A 27500-nucleotide genomic window follows, 5' to 3' on the forward strand; every position below is an offset into this window, starting at 1 on the left:
GTTTTTAGGGGATTCATTGACGAAGAAAACTTGGTCAGCTAGTTGTCTTTGACATTTGCCTTTACTTCAGAGAAGTAGATGCCCAAAGCAGGTCCCAGCACTGATCCCTCCCTGTGGGACTCTGTGAAGATAGGTGAAGGCTGCCAGCCTAGCCAGATAGAATTTTGTAGATAATTCTGTCATTTGTAAACATTAATGTAAGCCACAGGCTTGTTCTGTTAAATGTGAAAAGACTGTATTGGATGTTGAACTGAAAAAAAATGTAACAGTGTACTCTGCTGTAAGAAAGCTTATAAGTCAAGTATTTCATGACTGTCTTTAATCTCAGAGCTCAGAGTCAGTCTGTCCAGGCTAACACATTCTTTCTGTTGTATTAACTTAAGGAATAATTACTAGAGTTTACATGTGCAATGTCTTTTATTGCTGTAGCTTCCTGCAGGTGTAAGATAACAAAAGGGATGTTAAAAATGTAAATGTTGAGCTTCTGTTAGCCTGGGAACCAGAAATAAATGATGTAATCTGAAATGAATCAGTGTTACTGTGGTATCAATTTAAGGACAGAAAGAATGAGAGCATTGAGCATTTGTCTTGAGAACATCCAACACCACCTGCACTGTCTTGCTCTATATGTAATTTTATTTTAGAACTGTGTTTTCTCTTAGATATAGCCAGGAACTAGAACAATTAGATTAGTCTTTTTTCTGTACTGATGTCAGAACTTTTCTACTGTATTATTTTAAGTATTTCTCTGTGATCTCTGAACTCTTGACTAGCACTGTGTAGTAAGAAGTATTGTCTCGTGTTTTTATTATTTATTATTAAATATTTTTAAAGCTTTCAACTGTGGCTGTTTTGTGTAGAGATAATTTAAGCTCTAGAGTACATTGCATGTATATAGTGATACTGGCCAAGCCACTCCAATACGCCTTGACTGTTCAGTTGCACTTACCATTTGGATAATAATATTGCACAGTATAATTGGACACCCTTTCATAAGGGCTTGTTAGTAGCTGATAAATATTAGTGGATGGTGGCAAGTGGTACCACTGTATAGTCTTGGTAAAAGGGGCACAGCTGGATAACCTGTGCCAGCCGTCCCCAGGAGTGTCTGTGTGATTGTATATAACTCTTATCTCAAAGTGTGTGTGTCAGCTACTTGGGCAGGGACACAAAGCACTGGTTGGACAGAGAGGGTGCTGGAGGTTTTAGCTTGCCCACTAGACTGAGATCTGGACCCTATAGCTGTGCCAGTGGGGAGTCTTATTAGGGATCGGCTCTTAAGGGAAATTGTACTTTTCTGTGTGTGTATTTATTATCCTTTCAATATATGGATGCCCCTCACTGGTGTTAATGGTGAAGATTGAGGCTCCTTGTTTGCTGGGCCAGTGCATGGGTGTCACAGACTCTACAAGTACTGGCTTCTTTTTGGAGGTGGATTGTCTTGTTCTAATTTCTTATGCCCTATCACTGAGCCAGCTGTCTATCCATTAGGTTACATATGGGTTTATGCCTAATTTTGTAAGTTTATCTACAATGCCTGAGTGAGGGAGTATGTCATATTCCTTAGCCAGGTTGAGGTAGGCAGTGAAAACTCTTTTGCCCTTGTCCATAGCTTTAGCGACTTCTTGAAGAAGTCCACCAGGTTAAGTAGGCATGACTTTCTTTTGACAAAACTCTACTGGCTATGGCCTAGTGTTTGTAGGTTTCCTAAGTCATTGTTTATCAGATCCATGATAATTCTTTCCATGGCCTTGGCTATGAGACTAGTCTGACTTATGGGTCTGTAGTTCCTCAGGTCCATGGAAGCCCCCTTTTGTGTAGAGTGAAAACTGTTGCATTTCTCCATTAATTTAGCACGAAGCCTGTCTGAAGGCTATCATTAAAAAAAGATTCTAGTAGGCTTGACAGGTCATGTTTTATGCTTTTCAGGAGGCATCCCGGTATATTCTCAGTAGGGCTTATGAGTTATTTATGAGTATCTGGGCGCATTGATTGTAAACAGTGGTTTCTAGATTGGCAACTATAGACTGGTGTGGTTTGGTGATGAACTGAGGAACATCTGGTGCTTTGAAATGAGCCTTCTTACTGATGAATTATATTTCCTAGCAGAGCTCACCTGTCTTGTTCCTTTGCCTTGTTACTAGGAGGCCTTTGATAAAATAAAATGAGGTTATTTTTTGATCATCCTACAAAATATGAAATCCTTTAGGCATGGGTGTTTCTATTCTGTCATATTTATGAGAAGGATTCTATGGCAGTTAAAATTGTATAGCGTAGTTCTGGTACAGTCAGTCTGGGACAAGGAACATGGAAGGGGTGCCCACTGTTGCCTCTTATATATGTTATGGTGAGTTAGCCATTGGTACAATCCAGTAGATAATAGCCAGATATAAAAGGTATTAGTGTTGGGGGGGGGGGGGGCTGTATAAAGTTGAGGCTTCACTGAACGAGTTTTGAAATGTGTTAAGGTACTTTGTCTCTTTCCAGATATAGGGTGAATTTGATTAAAACCAAATGGTTGTCTAGTTGCCCAGTATAATCATGAAGAATACATTTTCTTTTGGTTGGGATGCATGATGCATTAAATATTTAGGAAATAAATAGCAGGCATTCAGTATTATTTTAAGAAGCTTACTGCAGACACTAGACTTTACATTTAAGGTTGGAAGCAGTTGTGCCTTCCCCCTGGAGCAATGTGTACTTGCTGTGCAGATCAAAATATTTCCAAAATAGTCATATATGAGCCAGGTGCTGAATACAACTCACCCATCTTAGATAATACCACAGTGGTTGAGGTTAGTACTGGAGTTTATACAGTGGCTTTAGAAAGCCAATTTACATTTAACTTGCATTTGGTTTCATTTCAAGTTGAGGGTTTAGCACTCCTGGACTTGAATTAGTCTATTAGAGTGAAGCGAATAACTGTTCAGCTGCATTGGAAGGAAGAGTCTGTATACATTCCATAGAAAGATGTAGAGCACAGATAATGTCCTAAGTGTTGATTGGTTGCTAAGTTTTCAGAAGTAGTGTCTCAGTGAAGAGGCTTACTTTCTAAGTGTAGTGAATATACTTTAGTACTGGTACAAACACTTAAATTGCTGAGAGTGTCCCCTGGCTTCAAAAAGCTTGTGCCTACTTTTCTACTATCATAACATTTCTTGTTGACTTGAGCTTTGGTTACTTAGAATCAAAGTAGATTAAGGAGGGGGTTTCAGTTATTTGGTTTAAAAATATTTCAGGACTCTTTTAAATTGTCACATACTGATTTTTATAAATTTGTTCAAATCGACCATTTCATACAGGTTGAAGGGTGGGACTGGTTAGATTAACATGGCAGCCAATTATATGACTAATTATGTTTTGAGAAAAAGAATCTAGGTGAAGGTTGCTATCTTGATTAGTAAAAGGTGTTACAGCAGGTGAGGGGTGCAAACTAGACCAGTTCAGGAGAAAGTGGCAGTTGAAGTTGACTAGGAGTTTAGAAGAAGACGACAGGGAGTTATTGCCTGACAGGTTATCCTATATCTTCTGTGTCTCCTTATTGTTGGAAGTGCTTGATGATTAGATAGATTCCTGGGAACGTGGTTTTGGAAATGTCTGAACACTCTGAAGCTAAATGCCTATTGGTGTGACATGCGTTACCTGCACATGATTTAGAGTTCTCAGCTCTGCATCCAACAAAAGAACTAGCTAGTTTTGTGTAGAGTAGCAATTCTGGGCAATATTTCATGTCATGGGAGGACTCAACAATATTTCTTGGAAACTTTCGGGCAGAAATGTATGCTTGTAAATGTTCCAAAGACATGCATCTGGAGCATTTCTCCCCGGGCCTCCGCTGAAAACAGGCTCTGTGGAACCTAGTCGGACTTTCCCGGTCAACAAATGATAAATAAATAAATAAATAAATAAAATAAATAAAATAAATTGTAAATAGAAATTATTTTTCTCCTTAGTTGTGCAGAAGAGAAAAGCAAGAGTATGTTTAGAAACTGAACATACAAACTCGAGCGAAGCTGTGGGGGAAGAAGACAAGATTAGGACCACTACAACCAAATGTCTCTTAGCAACGGTCTTAGCTGAAGTCTTAAGTGTAACATATGTCTGCTGCTGTCCTTAGAAAGTGCATCTAGGGTTGGATCTTTAACTGCAAAAATCCAGGACAGGTTCTTTTCCTCTTCTTGCTCATGGTGATTGCTGGATTATATGGATATGTTACTGGGAGGACCGGTAGTGGTGGAAGGTTGTTAAAGGCTATAATTGTTTCCTTACACTTTTGAATAAAGGTTTATGTTTATTACAACTCAGATCTATTGCACCTGCCACATGTTGATAATGATGCTATATTTTGATGGATGTGAAACCAGTTTAGTTGAATAACTTGAGAAGCAATGTTATCTGAAAACTACTCGGATGTAAATGGAAATATTTTTGTTGATATGTACAGTGTTATTAGATGGTTGATTTTATGACAGGCATTTGAACATAGCCTGCTGTATGTGATGATGGTTGATATTACTAAAATAACAGAAAAATTACTTGTCTTATTGGTTTTTCATATGTTTTTGATAGATTTAAGTGGTAAGTCTGTTTTAAAATGTTCATAAAGCTGAAATAGATATAAAATTTCTTCTCAAAGTATCTTTAAAAAGGTGCAAGGAAACTGTCCTAATTACATAGAGTACTAATTTTGCTGATAAATGTATTGTGACCTTTGAAATTAGGTATTTACTCTTTCTTTTTAAACACTCTAGAAGTTGCATGTGCCAATACAAAATTTCAAATATATCTCATTTTGAACAGTGTGCACATGTTTTCATTCTCAGCTTTTTAGAAAGATATATTATAACATTTATAAGTTTTTTGCCCAGGATTTTCTGTTTTGGAACCTCTGCAGTACATTCAGGTTTGATGAAATATGAGAAAAATGTGAAGTTGCAGCATACTTATTTCTAGTGATACCACTTATTTTTTTAGATGGTTTGCATTCAGTTGGTTGCCGCAGTGGGTGGGTTTTGGTTGTTCTGTAGTTCATGCAGTATGCAGCCTGGGATGTTGTCTGGTCCCATGGAAGCTGTGTTCTTGGCTTTGAAGAGTGTGATCTTTACTTGTTCATCTGTGATTACAGGGGCTTTGCATTCTTCCAGTATTAAGATGGGCCCTTTGGAGGGTGAGAGGGGGGTAACGTTAGTACTGAACCTATCTGCCAGGATGTTGGCAATATCAGTTGGTTCTCTATATTTAGTGCCATTGTGCTGTAGCTCAGAGCAGATCTGAGTGTTGCCATTGAGATTCTTGACATAGCTGTATAATGCTTTGTGGTTGTCTTTGGAATCAGTGGCAATTTTATTTTCATAACTGGCTTTGGAGGATTTTATGAGGGATCTCAGCTTCTTGCTGAGGCTGACTAGGGAGTTCCTCCAATCTTGGGATTTTACTCTTTTTGGCAACAGCTTCTTCTTTCTGTTGTAGAGTTTGCTTATGGCAGGGAACCACCAGATTGGCTTCCTTTTTTGGAGGATAGTGTCTTGGTTCTGTTGGGGATGGCATGATCCATGCACTTGTGTATGTGCTTATAAAGTGCATTTGTATAAGATTCAGCAGTCGTACCTCTATTTTCCATCTGCATTGGTGTCGTGAAGTTTGCCACTTCTGTCTTAAGAAGCATGAAGTTGGCTTTGGAGTATTTTTTGGGGTGGTGGGGCTGGGATTTGGATGACTAGGGTGATTAGCTTGTGGTCTGATCTGACCAGTGAGGAGTTGACCTCTGGAGTGGAACATCGGTTACCCATATTGGTAATGACCACATCTAGGATATTGCTGTCCCTGGTGAGGGTGTGGATAAGCTGATCCAAGGCGTTGGAATTTATGAATTCCAGAAAATGTTGAGCGAATGAGTTGGTACATGAATAGTTTTCCCAGGTGATGGTAGGGTAGTTGAAATCACCCATAATTAAGGTATTGGTTTGTACCTTAATATTTTCCAGTATCTTAAGAAATGAAGAATGGGAATCCTGGGGCATGGTGGGGGATCTGTAACAAGCTTCAACCTGGACTGCAGTCTTGCCCAGTGTTAGTTGCACTTGGATAATATTGGATGCATTATGTTGAGCAACTAGCCTGGAGTTGTGGATATCCTTAATGAATATGGACACTCCTCTGCCTTTAGTGTTTCGGTCCAGGTTAGGTGGCTGAAAGATGACATGATATCCCTATTTAAATGAGGAGTATAATAATTATCTTTAAAACCATGTATCAAAATCCTACACTAATTTAATGGCTACAACAACCATGTTGGCAGCCAGCCACAGTGTAGTTCTATCTGTCCATTTCCTACATTCCAGCTATATATTAGTAGTCAGGTCATACACATATTGCTATTGAATCCCAGCTATTAGTTTCAACTTTGATCATATGTACCCCCTTGGAGATAGATGGTACATTATTACAGCTGCAACAGATTCAACCAAATGAACTATACTGCATACAACATGACAATGAATTGTTTGCTGCTACAGCTGTGTTGCTTCCAATAGAGCCTATGTTGCAAAATCTCATATGCTCATGGCTTATTTAAGTTGTTTGACTCAGCATTCCTTTTAAGGCAAATGCATCAGTATTAATACTGATGCAGATTTCTTGCTAAGGCACACAGTAGCTCTCTAAATAGACACTGTCATAAATATTTGTCTAACAGTCAACTGCCAGAAGCATATAATTTTTAACTGGACGTTTGCTATTCAACACAGTAGCTAGATGCTGAAGACAGTCATTAACTACATTAAATAAAGAAACATACAGTAAACTCTCACTTAACCGGAACTCAAGCAACCAGAACTCTCAAGCAACCAGAAGAAAAATTGAAGAAATACAATTTTCATGTGTTGCACTTTGTGTGTCCCCCCCCCCCGCAGAAACATACCTTATGTTTTTAGAGTTTTAAAAAGGAAGACAGTAATACATTCCACCTCTCCCCAGCCTAAGAACAAGTGAAACCAAACAAACAGTATATGGTACAGTATTAGTCAGGCCTATTTTTAATAGTAACTCTCAAGCAACCAGAAACTACAGTTATCTGGCATCTACCAATCCCCATGGATGCCAGTTAACCGAGAGTTTACTGTATATCTAAAATTAGTTATACCTTACCTGTGGAACAGCCCATCTCCTTTTCAGCATGAATGTCAGCATTAAGCTAAAAAAGAAACCATATAGTAATTCATAAAATTGCATTACACTGCATTATCCCACAGATCATCATGGTTACTACAAAATGAATTCAAGTTTAGTATATCAAAAAGATTCTTACAGAGATTAACTTTCTTTTTGCAGATATGTTTTTTTTTTATGAAAGTGAACGTTCGTTTTTATAATAAACACATGCAACAGAAAACATTATTGTAAACTCACTATATACCATTTTGAAATTATTGGCATAACTCAGTCATGCCTTAAACATATTATTACCTAATTCATTATACTGACTGTACAAAAAATGCAATCCTAGCTATTCTATGGAAAGCAAACGCCTGGCTCAAGATAAGTGTTTTTGCAGGCAGGAAATACTTAAGTCTGACACTGCGTTGTCATTGTTAAGAAATCTGTAGTAAATTTCTGTTATAACTGTGATCATAAAACAGAGGTACATGGAGCTAATTTCGTTGATCTATATTATATGTTATCTAAGATGACTGCCAAGTAACAGCTCTTATTTGATTGTCTGCAGACAATTAAGAAATCTGACATAAAAGTTCCAACTATTCAACTGACAAAGGAATTGCTGCTTTTCAAGAATCTTAAGTCTCTGAAATCTTGGTAGAATTTAATATTTGTGTCTCTGGATCTCCTTTATAGACTTTCCTTTAACTTTTTAACTTGGATCAAAGAAGAAAATTACCACCCCATATCCCCTCAGGATAACAATTTTATCAAATCAAGAAAATGACCGCTCCTATATCCCCTCAAGATAACAAGTTGTTAAAAAACATGTGACAGACAATACTTTCCATATTGGAATTGTCTGTGAAAATATACCAGTATTACATCAAAGTGGATCTTACTAAAGAGAACTATAACAAGAAAAAGAACTTCCCAATTCCATGATACAAGAAGAAGAGACTGAGATTAAAGACTTAGAGACCTGTTTTTCTGACACAGATGACAAATTGAAACAGGAAGAGTTTCAAACTATTCTTGTTAAAACAAAATACTTGACTGATTGATGAGATATGAATAGCCGCCATTGTTAGTCTCACAAACAAACCCTGGTCCATCTAGCCCATCCCCACTAGTTACTACAGTATATACCTACCATAATGGACGGACAATTTCCCACCATTTCTCCTGCCAACCTGATTGACATGGACATCCTGAGGCAATGTAGCAATTGCATAATTTATACTGACAACCATCTGCTCCTAAAGCAAACAAATACAGTATGTGAGAGATATAACTATACCATGAAATTAGAATCAGCCCTCTTATATGACAGTAAACAAGGCATATAGCAGATTGTGTCAGCCCACACAGCTCCCCTCTTACACAAGATAAGGTCAAGACACATAAACCAACATATGCAGAGGTACTCACTAGAGCCTATCAAAAGTCCAGAGTCCTCCCAAGTGCAAACAACATACACATACTGGTACATGAAGAGAATCCACCACTACACATAAACAGTGCACATATCAGTGTCTCAATCAAGCCCCTAAGTCAAAACACCTCAAAAGCAAATGTTATGGTCATAGGCGACTCAATAATGAGACACAATTATGTCCCCCTCACCAGGTTGAACAAGAAGAAGGTCATGGTCAGCAACTGCCTCATGTATACTGACAACCACCTGCTTCTAAAGCAAACAAATAAGATAAGGTCAGGTGCTAGTTTCTGTCATATCATGCACGCACTCAAGTCACTCAGCAACAATTACCGTTATGATTCTGTCATAGTAGATATTGGTGTGATTGATTTGAGATGTACCTCTCTAGACTATGTGATGAGAGACATGACTGAACTCTCAGAATATGTGTCCCAGGCAGATATGTCCCTAGCCCTGAGCAGGATTCTAGCTTCAGCTATGATGATGTTACAGTACAGTCAAAAATGATTGATTTCAATAATTGGTTTAGCTTCTAGTGTCACTCCAGGGGGATCCAATATCTGTCTGCCAGGGAAGATACGGTTGACAGTTCGCACTGCTTTGCCAGAGATGGCCTCCACATGTCTCCTCAATTCTTTCAGATATTGAAAAGACACTTGCCTCCCCATAGTGCCTTTTTTTAGGCAATGTCCAAACAAAAAAACTGCCGATGTAAAGAAATCTACTAAAGAAAGAAATCTACCAAAGACAAACTCAAGGTCATGCTGCTTATTGCTAGAAGCTTAATCAGTAAACTGCATTCCCTGGAAGCACGCCTCACCTTGGAAGATGCTGACATTTGTGAAGTCACTGAGACTTGGTTCAAGGTCGCTGAGAGCACCCTGGCCCAGGCTTCAAGACCTTTCACACATTTAGATGCCAGAACAAGCATGAAAGAACCAAAGGTGGAGGTGTATCCATCTTCATTAAATCCAAATACACCTCGAGATTGGTGAAACAGGACAACTGTCTTCAGCTACTCCAGGCTCAATTAACTATAGGTAAAATACCCTTCCACATCATTGCTAGCTAGAGGTCCCCCACCAAGAGCCAGGAGAAGCACACCACCTATGTGGACCTGTATACAGCCAAACACCTTGGTCATGGGAGATTTCAACTATTCTTCCATGCTCTGGAACAGTTAGTCCACATCCCCACCAGGGACTCAAATGTCTTGGACATAGTGCTCACCAACATGGGGTGTCACTGCACTACCACCTGTGTGTTGCCCTCCCTGGTAAGGTTACACCATAAATCTGTCTCTAAAAAGTTTCTACAAAGAAAGCTACTGCCTACTAAGAGATGGTATAAAAAGTTTCAAAGCCTCTGCCAACATAGCCAATAATGACTCCTATGCAGAGGAATACATAAATGCTCTATACAGCCACTTAAACAAATGCATTGAATCAGCTGTACCTAACAGGAACAAAACCAGATTTTCCCAAAAATACAAGCCACCCTGGTGGACTGTAAGTAAAAATAAGATATACAGCAAAAGAAAGAAACTGATACCTAAGAACAGGAGGGAACTTACTCAACAAAGAAAGAGTACCCTTCACAGTTTGAACAAGCAAATCAGATATCTTGTTAAGTCTTCTAAGGCTAACTACGAGTCTAAATTAACACCCCTAGCTAAAGACAGTCATCGGTTCTATCTAAGACAATCTAGCAAAGTTCGGATAACTCCCCCCTTCACCATCTACTCAGCCAGTAAAACTAAAATTGAACTTGTCCAGTACACCTTGGAGTCACAATTGACAACAACCTAAAATTTGACAAACACCTCACTCTGTCAAAAAGGTCCACATTAAGCTAGGGTCACTATGCAGAGTCAAGCCATACCTAGCCAAGGCCATGAGACATTCCATAGCTAGGACTCATCTACTCTCTACCCATCTATATGCCTCACCAATATTCACTAATCAGAAAATCAGATTTAAACAAACTGGAGTCCTGCTATAACGAAATTGCAAGATTTGCTACTAACCTCCCTTACAGATCACATCACTGCACAGCAGTTCATAAACTAAATTGGATTGAACTACCCAGTCTCCTATCCCTCAACCAACTAACTTTCATTCATTCTATCTACTACCATCCAGACAACCGTCCAGCATTCAAGAGCTTAGTGCAGCTCTACTCAAATGGCAGGCCAGTAAGATCCTCCAACAAACTACTACTCAAAGTAACTAAATCTAATAATTGTTATGGTAATGCTCTATTTTCCCACTAAATATCAAAGTCCTGGAATTCCATGTCTCAGACAATACTAAATTCTAGAAACACATCCATATTTGAACTACTACTTAAGGAACACCTAGCCAAAAACTGGCTTTGCTCCTGCACTAATCCAGGCTGATCATTCTGACCTTCCTTGTTCTTACAACTAAAAATATCTCTTCCCTTACTAAATTCTAACATCCAAACTATCTCTCATGGAATTCCAATTTCTCTCTACCTATCTCAAGCTCACTACTGCTCCTATTTTTATCGGGTCTATATTAGATGAACAAATGCTTAAAATGTTGAGTACAACATGCTCAACAGCTTTTAAGTGAAAGTTCATCTAATTGAAACCCCAGAATATCGAAACAAGGAGTCTCGAAAAGTTACAGTTGACCAGCCGTCAGGCAGCCAACGACTGACGTCTACAATATACTGTACACCATTACAAACCCCCCCCCCCAAAAAAAAACAAAAAAAAAAGCCAAAAACAAATCGGCAAACAAAATAAAGTGGGGGGCTTCGCCACCCACACCCCCCAACATGGGACGCTATGCCACCCACATCCCCCCTACTTAAATATACCAACTCCAAGATCGTACCACAGCAGAGAACTGTCATACCATTACACAGAGTGAACATCAAGACCGCACCACAGTGGAGGACTGTAAGAACGGCGAGACAGGGCAAACGTTTTGACATCAGCTGTTGGCTTCCTCATGGCTGGCCAACTGTAACTTTTCGAAACTCCTTGTCTCAACATTCTCGGGTTTTGCTTAGATGAACGTTCACTTAAAAGCTGTCAAGCATGTTGTACTTGACATTTTACACATTTGTTCATCTAATAGGGAACCTGTTTATCACCTATATCAAGCTTCCTACAGTATCATCATATTCCCTCCTTCTTTTACTTCACCTCAGTATTGCCTTAGCTATCACGGTTTAGAACAAGTTAGACTAGCATAGCAACAATCAGCTATATTCTTATTCATATACCATACATGTATCTCATAAATATTTACCACCAAAACCATGATCTTGATTTACTGATCAGTCATTTCTCTATAATGGCACAAACTATTTCATGCTAGTTTATTTGTTAGCTTTCTTTTTTCCACTTTATATTACTCTCTAAATTTTTATTGATTATGTATAAATTATTTAATACCTATAGTTACCAAAGTTATGTATTGATTGTTATAAATTTCTTGTATTATTTGTAATGTGTTTTTGTAATGGAGCTTTTCTCCCTGGGCCTCTGCTGAAATAGGGCCACTGGCCCAGTCGGACATCCCCAGTAAACAAATGTAAAATAAATAAATAAATAAAGTAAAAATAAGGCATTCTTTAGCTACATCTGCAACCTAAAAGGGAATGCCCATCTGTGTTCCAAAGTTATAGTGGGCGGTACAACTCACACTGAACCTGCGAAAATTGCCAACCTGCTAACCGATAGATCTGGCAATGACTTCACCCCCGTGTCCCCATCAGACATACCACAAAGCATTCCTAACATCAGTCCTCCACTGAGTATCTCCAAAGAAAAGGTCATATAAGCACTCTCCAAGGCCAAGAATATGGCCTCCGCAGGAGCAGATAACATCCCAGGCTGCTTACTAAACAATCCAAAATAAAATCTAGCAGAACCAGTCAGCACTCTGTTTAACCATAGCCTGAGAACTGGCTATGTCTGAACAGAGTGGAGAACAGCAACAGTAATCCCCTTGCACAAAAGGGGTCTGTCAGCTGACCCTGGGATCTATTTAACTATAAGTCTAACCAGCCTTATCTGCAAGGCTATGGAAAAATCACCATGGACCTTATCCACAATGACATAGGTAACCTTCAGACTCTTGACATGACCCAGTTTGGTTTTGTCAAGGGTAGATCTTGTTTATTAAACCAAGTAGGCATCTTTGAGAATGTCACCAAAGCCCTGGATGAGGGCAAAACAGTACATACAACCTATCTTGATTTAGTCAAGGCCTTTGACACAATTCCCCATTTAGGTATGATAGAGAAACTCTCCCAGCTGGGGATTAATCCACACATTACTAGATGGTTAGCCAACTGGCTTACTGACAGAACACACACTGTCAAAGTTGGGAAGTCCACCTCTACAAGTAGACCGGTTACCAGTGGTGTACCACAAGTATCTGTGCTGGGTTCTCTACTGTTTGGAATATATTCCTCTAAGGTCCAGGAGAAGGTAGATGGTCTGTGGCTTACTAAGTTTGCAGATGACTGCAAACTGGGTACAATCATAGCATCCTCAAATGATGTTAACATATTATAGAAAGGGCTGACAAATACAAATGACTGGTGCCAAACTCATGGTCTAAAACTTAATGCAAAAAATGCCTCATCCCCTTTGGCAAAGAAGTAGTCCCTCCTAATTATGATATAAGTAGCACCCTTCTAAACTCAAACTCAGTGGTGCAAGACTTGGGAACACAGCTTGATAGTAATCTAAACTTTGATCACCATGTGTCCGTAGTGATAAGAAATGCATTCTACATTGCTATCTCATAAATAAGGGCATTGCATCCAAGACCAGGGAGGTCATAGACCAACTGTACTCAACCATTATCAGATCAATAATTGAGTACAATGCTTCCTTCTGTATGTACCTCACCAGACACCTGCAGCAACTAGAGAGACCACAGAGGTTTCTGACCAAGAGACTCCAGGGCCTACAAACCATGACATGCATGGAAAGATTTAAAGCCCTGTCACTGTACTCTGTGTCATACAGACTGCTGATAGATGCCCTGTGCTTGGCCTACAGAGCAGTCTCAGACCCTGCCATAATCAAAATGCTGCACATCTCAAATCAAATGGGACAAGAGTAACTCGCTGCAGGGATTTCATCCTGGTCTGTGACATAAACAGGACATGCTGGAGAGACAGATATATCTCCCAAAGATTGCTGCTCTTCTGGAATAAGCTCCCAGTCCATGTGAAGCAGAGCTTCTCAATGACCCTATTCAAGCACAACCTTGACAACTGGATGGCTGACTGTAAATTCACCCTGGGGGTAGCACCGGGGTCCCTCATGGACAGGAGCATTCGATGTTGATCACAAAATAACTCTGCTAATAATGACCATCTAACTATGGTCAATAAGGGTACTTGTTTTTTTACACAGCTAGGCTGGCAAAGGCCCTTGAGCCATTAGAGTATCCACCTATGAACCTACAAATATCAGGCATTGTTTACTGTTCATTGTTGAGGAAATAAGTGCAAGATGCATGTGCTTTGGTTTATCAAGTTACAAGATGTTTTCTATGGGCTGAAGGTAGAGTTCACCTACTTCTGCTGAATATGCTATGCAGTCTGTCTCTTTTGAAATTATACAACTTCATGTAAGGGGTTTTAACTGGAGAAGAGTATAATATACTATACGGGAGACTGGAGTTTATTGAGAAAAGGAGTAAATGTCTATGAATATAAAATAGCACTGAAATGCTTGCACCTTCATTTTTACAGATGTAATGTTAAAATGTATATAGTGTTCATCTGTTCAGAAGTACTGAGTTAAGAACACATTTCTAAATGTTATATATGTTACTTTAGAATAAAATAGTGCACAGACTACAATCTATATATCAAAGGCAGAATGCCCCTTGGTTATTGGAAATGGGATGGTGGTATGTTATTAACAGTCTGATTAGTTCAGTCTAGCACTTACAGACTGATTGCATTATGTTTTGTTCAACTTAATGTACAAATACTTGTTTTCTTTGTAATATGTTTTTATGAGGTGCGATATTGTTTGATTAGTGCTGTTGCTAGACTTTTGCAATGATTATGTACAAAATATGGCCTGCATCAAATTCAGTAATTTAGCAAGGAAATTGTTGTCCTTGTTGATAACTATAGGAGCAAACTGAAAACAACATGTTTAACTCCTACAGAACAAGACAAGGAAATAGACAGTTATCTTTTCATTAGTGATTTACTGGCGTCAGTAGTACTAACAGGAATACTTACAACAAATGAATAAAAGGCAGTATGCATCACAATACTGTCAATAAGAATGCTTAATGCCTTTTAGCAGTTATCGTAAAATCAAAATATAAATGATGTCTACTTAAATTGTCATTGGTTTCTACTGTATGAGATGTCCTAAATGAATGTACTTGCGTCTTGATTTTCAAGAAAAGATGCTAGAGAGAATTTTATCAGGGCCATTTGTTTATAAAATAACTTGACTTTAATTTCAGATGACATGGTATTATGAAGTCTTGATCAATTGCACTGATTATTTCAATCTTCATGTCTCCTTATTTAAAATCAACACATACTGACATTTATTACATTTGTCATATAGTTGACTTTCTTATAAAATAATTAGTTATCTAATTTAATTTAATTTAAAAATGAGAACAATGTTACATGCATCTTCAAAATCATAGCTTGCTTGATAATAGTATTAAGAGTAGGTTGGAGAGACAATGAAGAAAGGAGAACTCAGTGGGAATAAGAGAAGGATGAAAGGACATGTGAATAGACAGGATTTGATATGTAACAAAATCTCTGCTTAATCAATCTATTTTCTTTACATAAATTACTAGTAAATGAACAGAAGGACCAGGAATATGAAAAACCAAAGGGGGGATAACTTCCTAATCTGCAAATAATGACTTTTTTAAGTTTTACATAAATAATTCTTTTTTTTTTCTTATTTAATCCCTTAGTGCTTTTTGATCTTAACTTTTCTGGCAGTTGGCAATTTTGAGATTTTATATTTCTATTTAGCTATATAATTAAAATACCTTTGTTAGTAATTAATGCTTTATATATTTTATAATTAATAACACAGGATATAGTAATATAGTTTAAAACTCAATAATACCATGCAGATATAAATATGTTTACTGGGGAATGAAACTGAATTCTCTTAAGAATAATAGATTGGCCCCTTATTGACATATGCTGTTCTAATAACAGATACTGCTTACAAATAGAAACAAATAAAGACTTGTCAATAATCACTCTGCTGTCCTGGTCTCATGCAAAATATTATAACATGACATTTGAAACATACTATGAGGGACAAAGATGATTGCAAAGATAATTTAAACATACACTTGCTAATGACAGATTTGGTTGAAACAAAACCTTTTATACCTCTCCTTTTGTTCTCTCTGTCTCCCAGTTTCTGCTCACTTTTATATTTCCTACTTTCTTGTTACTCATAGACCTGTGCCTTTAGATCTAATGTTTATTGATTAATCCTAATTTAAATGATGGTTTATTTTAACTGATACAGGATAATTTATTTTTTCATATGGTGTTAATCCATTTTGTCTTTCTTTTCATTCTGTACAAATCTTTCTAAAAGTATATGGCTTACTGTAAGGCTAGGGTTAGTTAGTCTAGGGTTAGATAAGTTAGTTGCTAGTCTGAATAGAATTTCCAGACCGAATCTGAAGCTTGTACTTTACATGAACATGTTATCAAACATTTTGTTTAGTCTTAATGAGGTAAAATGCGATATGTCATTGGAGGCATCATTAAAATATTAATATCATTGTTATAACAAGTGAGTTTGAGAAAGTAATTTCATATATTAATTGCATTTATAACAGATAATGTGATACACATACAATAATATAAAATGAAATATAAATGAAGTATAAATGTCTATGTTATCATTCCAGTCTTTAAATATAAATGACCAGAACAGTAAATGTTTAAGGTGAGGCTTGACTGATCATTTTAAAGTTCATAAAGCAGATATTTCACTGCAACATGAAACTCGCTTATTAGAAATAGATATGTAGTAATTGAATTGAAAGGGTACACATTTTTGTAAATTCTTCCTTTGAACAGACAAGGAGGGGAACTCCAATGTGGAGAAATAAAGCCATAATGTCTAAAGTTATATTTTCATAGAGTGACACCAAGGGAAGGCTTTGATATTAACTTATGAACACCAAAAACAAACTATTTCATCTTGTACACTGAAAGCAAGTATTTTGGAATCTGCCTCCTCCCATGTAATTTTAATTTATAGATAGAACACGCATCAACATAAGTCACTTATAATGAGAACAAATGTTTATTAGATACAGGGACTTGGAGCTAAATTTGTGCACAATATTTCAGATATGTAAACCAATAATGTAGAATGAATACTAATTTGTGCATGTGTGTGTGTGTGGAGGGGGGTAGATGGTTATCTGTGTTTTAGATAAAGATTCCATTGCTAACAGAGACCTCAGACTGTCAGCTTTTACAAAGGTTGGTAAAAACTGGGTAATGTTGTTGATTATGAAAGATTTAAAGGATGTTGCAGAACCATTCACATTTTATTCACTACTCATATGTCTTTGTAACTCAAACACATATTAATAAAGTTCATATTTCCAATGATTTGATTAAAATGTTTTAAGGGATATCATGTCCTTTGTCTGATGACAACACTCTTACAATCACATTGACTATTAATTGCAATAGACTAAAACAATTAAAAGAATTCCTTCATATATGGTGAATTTTAAAGACTTTAAGGTTTGATAATGAAAAAGAAAATCTACTAATAAATCACAATGTAGTACTATTTTTAATGCATGTTCATTTAGTGGAATTTCCATTTGGTGCAGAAAACAATGAATACACGAGGTAATGGTGTTATTAAAATCTTACAGCATGAGCATCTTATAGGTGAATTTCATTATTAAATCCATCCATCCATCTACAACCCCTTTTTCCCATTTTGCACATGGTGTCAGGGTGTCATTTCATTATTGAATGAAGATTATAAAATATTTATTTTACTCTTTTGTAACTGATTCAACTAATTTTGCCAACTGTAAAAGATGAGGATCAAATTGGATTTGTTATTGTAAGACAAAACCAAAAAATACTAAAAGAATAATAGCATTAATTATTTATTCAATTTTTTCTTTAATCAGCTTGGATATCAAAATGGCTTTTGGTTGTTTAAATTGAAAGGGCTAATTTAAGATGCTTAATTAATTGCTTTTCTAGATTCTTATGTAAAAATATAACAAAACATTTCTTAAACAAGAAACATCTTATTAAATTATCACTTATGACATATGCAATCATACATTTATATAAATGTATACAAACCATATTGGCATAATCTTAGTTGTAAGCATTATACATCACAAACCATATTGACACAATTTTAGTTGCAAACAGTAAACCTCAGTTATAAACTATCCAATCATTGTCAGTCAAACATTACATAGCTCATTCAAATCTTGCCTTATTTTAAACCCCATTCTTCCCTGTATGTATTGTTCCCACACAGTTCCCAATTTTTCCTATGTAATTTGCTCCTACCCTTTCTATAGATGCCATTTTCACTTGTTTTTTCTCTGTTACTATATGCACTACTTCTAGTACAATTGGTTAAGATTATGATTTGTAATTTTTTTTTTTTGGCAGTCACCATAATTAGACTCAGCAAGGCCTTAGTATGTCTAGGCAATTCTGATTCTATATCCTAGCTCAGAAAAATAATTTTCCTAAGTACTCCCGTTTGCTTAGGAAGTATCTCTGATAGTGAAGTCTGCAGGGAGTCTTTAAAGTCTGCCACCTCATTACACTTCCAGAAAATATGTTCCCAATTGTATCTTTCTTCCCCATTACACATACAACATTTACTGTCTAGCTGAGGAAAAATTCTCTGGAGTCTACTTGGGGTTTAAAATATCTATGTAAACATTTACAAGCAAACATCCTAAATCTTCTAGATTTTGTTTCATATACGGGGGATATATATATATATATATATATATATATATATATATATATATATATATATATAGTTCCCCATTGTTTCTTTGTGGATTGCTTATCCAGCCTTTCTTCCCAATTCTTTCTAACCTCCTCTGATTGATTCTTATAGTTACCATGCAATGTTTTATATGCTCTACTAATTATTCCTTTTTCTAACAGCAGCTTCTGTTCTACATTCTATTAAAAACTCTACCAGTGCTGGTCTTTCATTTAGGACTCCCCTATTTCTTTTTCTTTGCCTATACTCTGATATCAATCATTGATAGGGAAGCCAATCTATAACCTGCAGTGCAAATAAATTATTGGTGTCATCCCATTCTATTACCTTACCCTGTCTAGTTATTTGCTCCCAATACTTTTGTTCCTTTGTCAGTTTTCTCCAATAAGTACCAGCCCACTCTTGCCTATTATCTGTATCCCTAATTGAATGAAAAAATTCAGTAGGGTACAGTAAAATAGGGGTATATTTTTCCCAAGCATTAACAATCAGAACCTTAACAGGGATGTCCCCTTTCACCTCTGTTATTTGCATTGTTAACAAAACCATTAGCAAACTCTATCAGAAAAAAACAAAGCTGAGTGTTTGAGTCTGTGTGTTTGTATGTATGTGTATATGAATATGTGTATATGAATGTCTAAATGTGTTTGTGTGTGTGTGTGTGTGTGTGTGTGTGTGTGTGTGTGTGTGTGTGTGTGTATGTGTCTGTAAATCTACTTTATATCATCGCATTTCCCTAAGATCGAACGTCAGAATGTTGATACCACAATAGCGAACAACCACATTATCAAAAGTCTAAACACCGAATCCCAAAACATCGAAAACAGTAAGTTAACCAAGATATAGAATATCTATCCTCCTTCACCTGGGGGGGCTATGTCCCCTGCACTCCCACATCCCCTGAAAATTAAATATACTAATTCCAAGATCAGATTACTTTGAAGAAAGGAAACAGTCTAGAGATCGATAAGCAACAACCACAACAATAACCTTACTATTTACAAAACTGGAATACCTTAACTGTAAAGCTCCATTCTAAATTAACAAATATAGCTAAATCAAACAACTTCTTTTTCTGTTTAAACTCACACGTACCCAAACTTCTCCAAAGATGACAGAATCGTGCAATGTCAACTCTACCATATTTTTTAACGTGCTTACTACAAACCCTTAAAGTAACACTGCACCACTAAATTGTTTACCCTATCGATATTTAAGTACAGTTCCATATTCTACACTACAGTCTTCTGAACTTTTGATAATGTGGTTTTTCATTATTGTGGTCTCAATATTCTGACATTCGATCTTATGGAAATGCGATGTTATGAAGTAGATCCGTGTGTCTGCATGCCTGTGTGGGGGGATGTGGCTGCCAAACTGCTCACCTTTCCTAACAATAACATGAGCAAAGACTAATACTGGGGGGAACCATTCATTAGGAACACATTTTAAATATTATTATTACATGTTAGTTAAAAGGGTAACAGAACAATTGATTTTGTATAGCAAAGCAATTTCTGAACATGTCTGTGATTATTGGCTGAGTGTAATCATCCATGATTTATGATGAACAGAGAAAATATAAGCGGCAAAATCAGAGAATATCTGTAAAATCTGATGCAGTTGAAAGGTATGAGATGGGTCTATATCTTTGATTGTGTTTATCTGTGTGTAGAAGAGTGAATGAGGAGGGGGCGCCTGTACTAATATGGTGCCTTGGCAACCATTAGTGATTTCTGCATGAAAATATTCATTCGTACTAAAATGAGGACTTTCCTTCTTGTGGCTAATCATGTTTCTGAAGTGCATTTCCTACATTTATGTAAAATGTCTCTTTTAGCCACACCAGTTTATATGAGAGAATAGAAAGTTCTGTGAATCCCAGACCAGGTGTGCTGGATTGTTCAATTTCCCCTTAGCTAATAATAATTTTGATGCTCTTATTTTAATGTACTCACCTTTCACAAATTTAATTCTGAAGTCTTAAAAACACAAACTATATAAAATACAGAACTCTAGGAGAATAAAAAAAGCAATAAGGTTACAAGATAGGCAGAAGTGTCCAGATCATCTAATATTTAGGCACAGTTTAGTACAATTTAGTGGTACCAATGTGTATCTCTCTAAATAAGGTAATATGTGAGTATACTTTTTACAAGTATGTCAAGTGATTTGATGCTAATCCATCCTTCACATTTAATTAGATGATGTAATGTCTTGTAATGTTGTTCTGGTATTGGAAAGTAATATTTATTGTTTAATGTTCCCCATTCATTGTATTTTTATGCATCTGAAGCATTTATTTGATCTAATATTTGTCTGCATGCCCTTTGGTCTCATTTATGTCAAACTGTTCATTGAATGAAAGTTTATTTTGAAGACTATGATGTTATTTCTTCAGATAGTAACAATGTGGAAGTTATTGAGGTGACCCCCTCATTTGCAGTAATGAATCCTTGTATGAATGATCCTTATTTAACACCTGAATGTAGTTCAAATGTCAATGATGAGGATGCCACCAATACTGTTGAAGAGGCTGTGGGGCCTCCTCCATATGGAAGTAAAAGGAGTGTTGGCATCATGAGTGGTAGAGGTTGTTATACTAGGATTTCATTTTTGTTTTACTTATCATTCCAGCTGATTACTGAATCTGTTAAGGCCGTTTCAAAATCTGACAGTTTTTTGGGGGGATGCAAGTGTAGTGCTTCACTTATAGTATTAATCTGGATTGTATCCCAATGTATTTCTAGCCAGTTAGTAGCACATACAGACTGATGCCAACATACACGCACTATCTAATGCAAATAATATGAAGTAGAACAGATATGGAGACCAGATGACAAGGTCACTAATGGGCATATGCACTTACTTTATAGTCAGTTCTCTCAGTCTGTGTACTTACTTATTTACCTTATTGCCCAGAGTGACCAGTCTTAGGACTTACTGGAATTTTAAGCAAGAGTATAAGCTCCAAATCCTAAGGTATTTTTTTCAAGAATTTGTTAAAGTAATGGAAATGCAGTGCATGCATGTAGTGTCATGCCCACTGACACACTTGACTGCACTTTCACCTGAGAGATTTTACTTTGAGCCCTACATTCCATACGCCTTGTCTACAACCATAATGTCCTGGGTTGGATAAGAAATGGGGCATGCCGGGGTATCATCACATCTTCATAGCTTCTCAGCAACTGCCCCTGCTTCATTAAGACACTGCCACCTCACCGATCTCCAGCTTCCACTGAAGATCTGCTGTGAGGTGTATCTAAGTTCATGCCATCTGTCCCCAAGATAAGCATGCCTGTCCTCCAATGCTAGCATCTCAGATCTCCTAGATATGAGTCCAACCTGAGTTATCTAGGCTGTAGGCAAGGATTATCCTCTCTATGCCACGGCAGTAGCTTCACTATAGTTTTATCTGAAGTATAATATATTAATTAGCTTGTAGTCATCAGTATATTTGGGTAACCATAGCCCATTACTCATTTTTATATCTGAGAATAGTCCAGACAGAAGAAGCTCTAATACAGGCCTTTGTAAGACAACACTTGGGAGCATGAGGACAGCTAGATAACCCCTCTACCTTGACATGATGTGTCCTTTTGCTTAGCCAGTGTTTTACCCATTGAAGAAAATGTCATTAACATTTGATATTTTTAATTTATCAATTTATTGTTATGAGGAATAGTGTTGAATAACTTAGTAAGGTAAGATAAGAAGTGTGCACTGCAAAACCTTCATCCATTTTATTACTACTTCAAAGAATACCACGAGATTCAAAGGGCAAAATTTCCCCCTTAAAATCCATACTATCCCATATCTATAATAAAAATAAGTTGTATGTCATTTTGACTAAACTCTGTTATGAGTATCCACATGATTTTGCACAGAACATTGGTCAGCCTGGTGGGTCTAAAACTGTCTGCATACATGTGACAAACCCTCATATTTCTGAAATGGCTGCTTTAATCTGTCACAACAGGTCAAGGACATGTTTATATGCTAATACTCTGTTTAGTATGACTAATATGTGGAGGCAATTCTTTTTCTGAAAAAATACTATTAAATATCAAAACATTGAATTGTACTAGTACTGAAAAATTGGAGATTTCATGGTATTTACCATTTTAGACAAAAACACTAACTCACCATATCTTGTATTTCTTATTATATTTATTCCTCATTAAAGTGCCAGTTTGCTTCATTCAGCATTTTATATTCTGACTCTGTTTTGAATTTGCTTGGGAAAATGAGCACCAAAAAAATTATAACAAAACTACAGTAGGTGCTGCCATTATACTTCATAGTCTTTAGTATAATTCCCCAGTTTCACTTTATGAAACAGAAATAAAAAAAACAATGAGTCAGTATGCGTGTTTATATATATTTGGGATGGCTACATTATCTGGTGTCGTGGGCAGTTCCTCAGACTGTTGCTTAGTGGTGCCTCTGAAACCAAAATTTAGGATAAAAAGGTTTTTCTGAAATTAAAAAATATTTCCAATCTGAAAAATAACTGTGGAAATCTCTTTGCTACTATTATTGCAAGCTGTCTGTTGGTTACTAACATGCTGACATTGCTAATGCAATATTGGCATTTATTGGAGATGCTGTGATATCACCCATAGCTTCTGTAAAGAAAGACAGTACTGGATATGAACCCTGTCATCAGCTGCTGCTGACTGCACATCTTAGTAGTTTGTGTCCAAGACAGCCACCTCCTTTACCCCCAACCAAACTGTAGTGCTTGAGTTTAGCTAGGTATTCCTTGATTTTCTATAGGATACCACCAGCTATGCTGTCTAATCCCATAAAAACTCTATTTTTTAATTTGACTTGTGGCAGCAGTTAACAAGCATGCACTTGTATAAGTAATATCTTCCCTTGTCTTTAACACACTCTGACCTTTCCTTATTGTGAAATTTGCAAAGATTTCTGTAAATGTATTTCCTGTGTCTTTTCACTTTACTGTTTATTGATTTTATGCTGCATTCACTATTTGTCCAGACCTGTTTTCTAATATATTTGAAAAATACCATACTATGACTAATTTCATGTCACAGCTAGATCTAGAAAATATGAAGTAAAATTACATTGATTGTGCACTATTTAATCAAGATTTGTTTTATGATTATGGCCATTTTTTCCAAAGCTAAGTATTACCCGTTTTCTTCTGTTGCATATCTTGTTTATTTTGCGCTTTGACCAAAGGAGCTCTAATTTGAATTTACCTGTGTTATTTCTGTTTTACCAACAGTATGCATTTATAAATGAGACAATATCAATGCAGAAACTGATTGACGGTTTTCCAAACAGACTTATGAGGGTCATTGAATATAAGTGTCCCAGTATATTATCATAAGAATATAATATGTATCATCATAGTTTTCATAGCTGAAGTCAAAATATTCTTTTACTATGAAGTTAAAGGGGGTGGTGTTTTGATTTTTGTTAATTACAATTGGCATGGCCATGGGAAGGGAGCTGCATTATCCTTGGTATGTCGGGATGATATCTAAAATATTTGCATCAGTAATTCAGAATTTCATATTACATGATACAAATGGTTCTGGTTAACACAGACTACTAATGTTTGGGCATAGTTATTCTGTACTGAGTAGTTTGCCTAACTAGTGTTTGAGAAGTAAAAACTCACTGTAATGTATTTTATTTTATTCTTTGTTGACCACATTAGTTTTACTAGCCCAGTTTCTGCTTTTAGGGTAGACTCAAGGTGACATTTATACTATCAGAAATTTGTCCATGGCACTAGAAAATTTCACTTACACTTTTATTGATAAGTGCTGTGAGATATTTTATATCCACCTGCACCATTCACTATCTCAGGAAGGTGGAACCTCAGTTTAACTTCTCATTCAAGGGGCAGCACACTCAGGAACGCAGTACCCCACTTTATGCTGCACTGCAGTGCCAGTGTTGGAAAAAATTAGTCCAAGCACCTTGTGCAGGAATAGAACCCACAGACTTCCAATCTTGAGCCACTGATACTACTACACAAGTATAGCTCTTGAGCCACCAACAGTGATATTCATAATGAGCGTATTGTCAGTGTTTTAAATCCAGGAGATTAATCTGGAAATCTCATGCTCTACGGGGAGAAACAGTGTACGTTAGATTAATAAAATATTATATTCTGTACCACTGATAATTATTGTACACTCAATGTATACTGCTAACTTATCTGGCTTATTTTTTTAGGTACTATTTTATGAAGATTGAGAGGCTGGCACATATTCCATCAAATAAATAATAATGAAAGGCTATGGAATTTGTGAAATATAGTTTGAATTTCCAAAATGGGTGGTAATTTTGAACTGCAGGACGCATCTTGAAGGTTTCTCAGAAAAGTAGACAGTGGCCCTTTAAATCATGTTTTAATATTAAGGATATTAACATTCTCTGAATAGGGAAAAGCTTCTAAATCACCACTTTTGTTACTGATACTTACGGCACATAGCAAAGCCATCTTTGCTTTAATTATTTTACCTTGTGTGTGTGTGTATATATATATATATATATATATATATATATATATATATATATATATATATCTTCCCAGCAAGAGGTTCTCCTGTTCGAGTCACAGCTGGAGTGCCTTCTGTGTGGAGTCTGCATGTCCTCCCCACGGTCGAGTGGCATTTCAAAGACATGTGTGAATGGGTATGCCTTCACTGAAGGTTGGGCATCGGACTGGCAACTCGACACCATAAAAATCTACTGCCAATCATTAGCGGCTGTGGCGACCCCTAACTGGAAAAAGCTGAAAAGACAAATATATATATATATATATATATATATATATATATATTTTTTTATTTGTTTTGGGAATTGAAGAGGTTTTAAAAAAACACTAATGGGATGGAAAATGTCCTGTTCATTATTAATTTGCTAATACGCAACAAGGGGAGAGATGAAGGCTTTTAACAGCAAAATTCTCCAGTAGTAGATCACACTTTAGGGTTACTACCCTCCCTTTTGCAACATCCCTCCAGTAACTAAATGAGGGCCAAACTTTTGTCTTGATACTTAAGAGCCATATGAGGTGATGAGAAAATTTTGTTAAGCTTATGCAATTTTTTTTTTTTTTTTTTTTGCTTGCTAGGGTGTTCAGTAAGACAAGTATAGCCTATTGCAAATCCAACAGACAGGATCTTCTTAGAATATTCAGTCAAATGGAAGGATTGATCATGTCAAAATTACCCTTAATCCTTTATAAACTAGTTGAAATATCTCAAATTTTTGATCCTGATTGACATGACACTGGCAAACTTCACAAAGTCCAGTGAGATGTGTGCTTATTTATGTATGCAGGAATCATCAAGTATTAGACTATTTTGGGGGTTGCTAGACTACAATGGGTGCCTTAAAGGTTTTTTATTGTACCTTAATTCAGTTCTATCTCCTGACATTTTGTGGCTACGGAATCTCCCTATCACCAAGGTCTAATGACTGTGTACATCTGAATTATTGAGATAGTGGGAGGTCTCCATAATATGTTATGTATGCAGTTCTTCTTTGTTGACTTTATAGTTCCTTTAGGTACAGTATATGGTGGTAGGTAAGTGTGTGTGTGTGTGTGTGTGTGTGTGTGTGTGTGTGTGTGTGTGTGTGTGTGTGTGTGTGTGTGTGTGTGTATGTGTGTTCACTAATGGGTCCACTTCACACGACTGAAAGCTCAAAATACTGAAATTCAATTGACTGACTTCACAATCCCGAATGTTCAAAATACTGAAAACTCATTTGACTGACTTTCAGAACACTGAAAGCTTACAATACTGAATTGCAAAATAACAAATAGCAGTGTGTACAGTACTAAGGTAATCAGAGGGTATACGCTCTTTTCTCTACTGTAGTGCAATCCCAGAGTTAGTATATATAGTTTCTGGCATAGCCCCTGACCTAGTTTGGTTTTATATCATCCAGTGTCTGTTAATAAGATAAGTAAGTAGTTTTTAATTTTGGAAAGAGTTAGTCGTTAGTCTTGTAAGTGTACTTTTTTTTCTTTTATAGTTTTCATTTGGTGAGATGAATTGTTGGGGATATTTCTGTGGTTTATTTGGTATTGTGAACCTAGGTTTTGTGAATGTTAGTGCTATTTGTGATAAAATGTTTGGTATTCATTTCACGGATCTGTGCATTTTTTGTTATGTTAAGCAATTCACAGGTGAAGGGAAACACACGGCATGTCTATTGCTTAACATTTTGTTTGCAATTCAACATTGCAAGCTTTCAGTATTCTGAAAGTCAGTCAAATGAGTTTTCAGTATTTTGAACATTCAGGATTATGGATTTAGTCAAATGAATTTTAGTATTTTGAGCTTTCAGTCATATGAAGTGGACCCGTTCACTTACAGGGTATGGTTACTGCTACTGAGAAATTAACTTCTATATTTTGGATATGCTCACACCTATCCAAGATAATAAAGGTCATATTTAAAGGGAGAATATTTTCTGTGATGATGAGACAGTTATTTCACTACCTGTAAAAACATGCCATCTGTCATATCATTGAAGGTTCACTCAGGAAACGCCTTACTACTTAATCATAACTGAGATCCTTCTTCTGTAAAATTATAATTCAGATACATGTATACTGCTTGCCAAAACCTAATTTTACCTTTCTTGAGCACCACAAAAGCACTACATTTTGTAATAATATCTATCTTAAAATATACAACATGCCTAATCTTATCTGTTTACAGCTACTTTATAGGACGGTATTAGGAAGTGACACTAATCAGATATTTTACTCATAGGCTGGAAAGGATTTTTAAAGCTAAAGATATTGTAGTTCATAACTAGTGCATGTGTAAAGTATAAATGAAATTGATTTAGTTTAAGGGA

At 36.5% G+C, this 27500-nt stretch overlaps 1 protein-coding gene across 1 annotated transcript in view; it reads right to left on the reverse strand.

Annotated features, from left to right (window-relative positions):
* The window catches only part of LOC122797635 (fer-1-like protein 4), a 1984889-nt gene that overhangs the window by 772869 nt on the left and 1184520 nt on the right, over positions 1–27500 (reverse strand). Inside the window, exon 25 of the mRNA XM_044066179.1 lies at positions 7147–7192. Coding sequence (XP_043922114.1) covers positions 7147–7192 — 46 coding nt within the window. The remainder of the gene's footprint in view (positions 1–7146; positions 7193–27500) is intronic.

The sequence above is a fragment of the Protopterus annectens genome, chromosome 3.part1 (assembly GCF_019279795.1).
Source record: "Protopterus annectens isolate FY-2018-M chromosome 3.part1, PAN1.0, whole genome shotgun sequence".
Lineage (NCBI taxonomy): Eukaryota > Metazoa > Chordata > Ceratodontiformes > Protopteridae > Protopterus > Protopterus annectens.